Source organism: Nothobranchius furzeri, chromosome 5 (assembly GCF_043380555.1).
Source record: "Nothobranchius furzeri strain GRZ-AD chromosome 5, NfurGRZ-RIMD1, whole genome shotgun sequence".
Taxonomy (NCBI): domain Eukaryota; kingdom Metazoa; phylum Chordata; class Actinopteri; order Cyprinodontiformes; family Nothobranchiidae; genus Nothobranchius; species Nothobranchius furzeri.
This window is the reverse complement of record NC_091745.1, coordinates 17,920,651-17,923,934: the sequence shown is the minus strand read 5'-3', so window position 1 is coordinate 17,923,934 and position 3,284 is coordinate 17,920,651. Positions and strand designations below refer to the sequence as shown.

At 50.4% G+C, this 3,284-nt stretch overlaps 1 protein-coding gene across 1 annotated transcript; it reads left to right on the top strand.

Moving 5' to 3' along the window:
• Positions 1–1,249: 1,249 nt before the first annotated feature.
• LOC129157358 (spectrin alpha chain, non-erythrocytic 1-like) lies at positions 1,250–2,796 on the top strand. The gene is made up of 4 exons (XM_070551495.1): positions 1,250–1,904; positions 2,017–2,112; positions 2,193–2,457; positions 2,598–2,796. The coding sequence occupies exons 2-4, from the start codon at positions 2,075–2,077 to the stop codon at positions 2,679–2,681; spliced, it is 387 nt and encodes a 128-aa protein (XP_070407596.1). The 5' UTR covers positions 1,250–1,904; positions 2,017–2,074; the 3' UTR covers positions 2,682–2,796.
• The last annotated feature ends 488 nt before the right edge of the window (positions 2,797–3,284 follow it).

Here is a 3,284-nt window from a genome sequence, read left to right as displayed (position 1 = left end):
AAGTGGTTAGCAGCAGTGTGCTAGACGATGGCCCCCTCCATGAGGCCACCACAGCTCAGCAGAACATCGTTGTAGCTTCTTCTGGGGAGAAAAACACTTAGAGAGAAAATAAAGTTAACAGCTGAAATAGCAGGAAATAATACAGTTAAAGAGCAGATTGTAGAAGAAAGAAACCCCTGGGTTAAACTGGTCTGTCTACTGCATAATGCTGAACTCTAACATGTGTCCTCAGGGAAGGACCTGATTGGTGTCCAGAACCTGCTGAAGAAGCACCAGGCTCTGCAGGCTGAGATCACAGATCATGAACCTCTCGCATCAAGGCTGTCACCCAGAAAGGAGAGACCATAGTGGAGGAAGGTAGAGCAGGTCTGGTCCTGACATGTTTCTGAGGTGTCTGCAGGTTCTGGCTCACTTTGTTTGGGTCCAGGTCACTTCGCTGGTGAGGAAGTGAAGACTAAACTGTGGGAGCTTCATGGACGTTGGGACAAGCGAACATCTCCACACCTGCTTTGTGTTTGTGTGACTTTAGGTTGTTTTACTTGAACTCGCGTCTTTAGCTGAATGAGGATGGAGAGACGGATCGGACCTGGAGCAGGTCGAGGTCTTGCAGAAGAAGTTTGACGACTTCCAGAAGGTCGGACTTTTCCTCCTCTCCGTCTTCCAGCAGCAGCTGTCAGATCAGCTCAGGTGATAATCAGCAGGTGCTTTTGTCCTGCAGGACCTGAAGGCCAACGAGTCCCGCCTGAGGGACATCAACAAGGTGGCATCTGAACTGGAGTCAGAAGGTCTGATGGCTGAGGAGGCTCCTATGGTTCAGGCTCAGGTGAGCGTCACCTGTCTGCAGCAGCTGGTCCCTCTCACTTCCTGGTTTAACTCTGCTCGTCTCTGTTTGTAGCAACAAGAACATCTGGGTTCTGCTCCTGGAAAGGTGCGTGTTGTCCTCCGCCTCCACCAGAACCAGACGTGGTGTTTTTGTTACCACTCATTTGTTTGTTTACAGGATGAAGCCGACTCTAACCCCGGCTTTCCACAGGAGTCGTCAGCAGCACGTTACTGCAGCAGCACGTCATAGCTGCTGAAAGGAACCGCTGTGGTCAACAGAACCTTTTCCACTGGAGCCGTCAGCAGCGCGAGTCGGCCGCGTCTCAGGAGCAGCATGTCGCGGCCTTTACGCGCCGGTTCTATTTTCTACGCGCGACACCTCTGAAACAGGTCAAGTTCGACATTTTTGGGGAAGGAAAGACAGGAAATCGGACGCGGAAATTGAGAGAAGCTACCGAGATTTTCAGTATAAAGAACGTACTGCCTTCTGGTTGCTTTACTTTTAAAAAAGGTTACTAACTGCGGCCCCGTGAGAAGTTATCACCTAGCTAGCGGTCTCTTTTGTTTTTCAGGTCTGTATTGGCGATTATAAAACGGACAGAACATAAAACAAACCATGTTGTAATTTTCTCCTGCTTGTTGTTGTGTTTACTGACAAAGTCACTCGTGTGACTTCGTGCTCGGTCGGTGACAGCTGCTCCCCTGCTGCTTCGCGTCTCGTGGGAAGGGCCAAGCAGCAGCTTACGCGAGCAAGACGTGCTGCTGCAGTAACGTGCTGCTGACGGCTCCCGTGGAAACCCGGGGTAAGACGGCGTCACCCTAGAAGGTGAGTTCATTCAGCTGATCAGAGGTCACCTCTGATGGCCGCAGTCACGGCCGACCGTGCTGACATCACACAGGAATTCAGGTGACCCGGCAGGCACCAGGTGCTGGTGAAAGTGGGGACATGTCAGCTGGTTGCCATGGCTACAGTTATCTTTATGCATCTGTATGACTGCTGACTGGTGTGTGTTTCCTGTGACCTTTGACCTCAGACCGTACGGTTGGGCGTTCAGACGACGGCTAACTTTAATTCCATCAAGGTAAGAGGAAGCTCTTCCCTTCCTGTCTGAGCGATCCGTCTCCAGGTTTCCTCGTCCGGCGTCCAGCCCGCTGGCGTCCACCTTCATCTCACTGGGTTTGGTTTCTCTCCAGGAGCTGAACAACCAACCGCTGGCGCTCGCTGCAGCAGCTGGCTGAAGACCGGAGCAACATGCTGGGCAGCGCCCATGAGGTGCAGCGCTTCCACAGGTACCCCGCACACTTATGCGCCGCTTACGGGTCAGTAGAGTTTGGACCCACACTCAGACGGAGTTCTGATGTCTTCTCAGAGACGCTGATGAGACCAAAGAGTGGATCGAGGAGAAGAACCAGGCCCTGAACACAGACAACTACGGCCACGACCTGGCCAGCGTTCAGGCTCTGCAGCGTGAACATGAAGGCTTTGAGCATGACCTGGCAGCTCTGGGTGATAAGGTCCGCTTCCTGATCGGTACCAGGACCCGGGTTGTCTCTGGAGACACGTTCTTCATGGTTCTGGTGACTCCACCCCAGCCGTTCCTGATCAGCGATCAGCGGGGTGCTTTCCTATTTAAGGTGGATGGAGGACACAATTTGACGCCAGAAGATTGCCTCAGTTTTGGTAGTAACCAGCCACTCGTGTTACCTCTAGTGTTCCTAGGATTAATGTTATGTCGCAGTGTTTTTGCTCTTATATTGGATTTACCATTCTTCAGGATTCCTGTCGACCTCATTGGATACTGACCTCTGCTCCAGGATTTGGATATTCAACACACGGACCTTATCACCACCCTCCATAACCCACCTCTCATCTCACCCAGTGCCCCATCCACCAGGACGCCCCGCTTCTCTCCACCTCTGCTCCCTCTCCTGCGCTTCCCCCGGCTCTCTACCTCTCCCTCCTCCAGCCAACATATACACGCCCCACAGTAAGTTCAGCTGAACACCTCTGCCTGCCTACATTGGATTTTGAAATCAGAACCTATGCTCACCTGTGTTCTCCCTCCTCCAGACGCTGAGCTGTTGTTGCAGTTCCAACCACAGACTTATCTGTGCACCTTAAGTTCCTCCTTATAAATAAATCATTTTTTCCATCAGTTTTTGGTCAGTGTTGTATTCTGCATGTCTTGGGTTAAGTACCTTCCTCCAAACATGACACTCCTCTTCAAAGAGCAAATCTGTTCAGCACATTCTGACAGACAGACCACCATTCTTCTGTCATGATGCTGTACAGGACATTTTTAGAGTTTTTCTTTTTAAAGATAAATAGGGTTACATTTAAAGAGCAATACTTGCACATTATCATTTTCCCACACTTCTGTATAACTGTATTTTGTTGTTTTTCAATAAAGAATGACAAATTATTTAAGTTTGGTTTGTGTTGCACACAAATATATATCTGT

Excerpts from the sequence above, each read along its gene's own strand:
- LOC129157358 (XM_070551495.1), top strand. The coding sequence starts at position 2,075 with ATGCTGGGCAGCGCCCATGAGGTGCAGCGCTTCCACAG. Across the intron at positions 2,113-2,192 it reads GAGGTGCAGCGCTTCCACAG|AGACGCTGATGAGACCAAAG; the intron begins GTACCCCGCACA and ends ATGTCTTCTCAG. Across the intron at positions 2,458-2,597 it reads GGGGTGCTTTCCTATTTAAG|GATTCCTGTCGACCTCATTG; the intron begins GTGGATGGAGGA and ends ACCATTCTTCAG.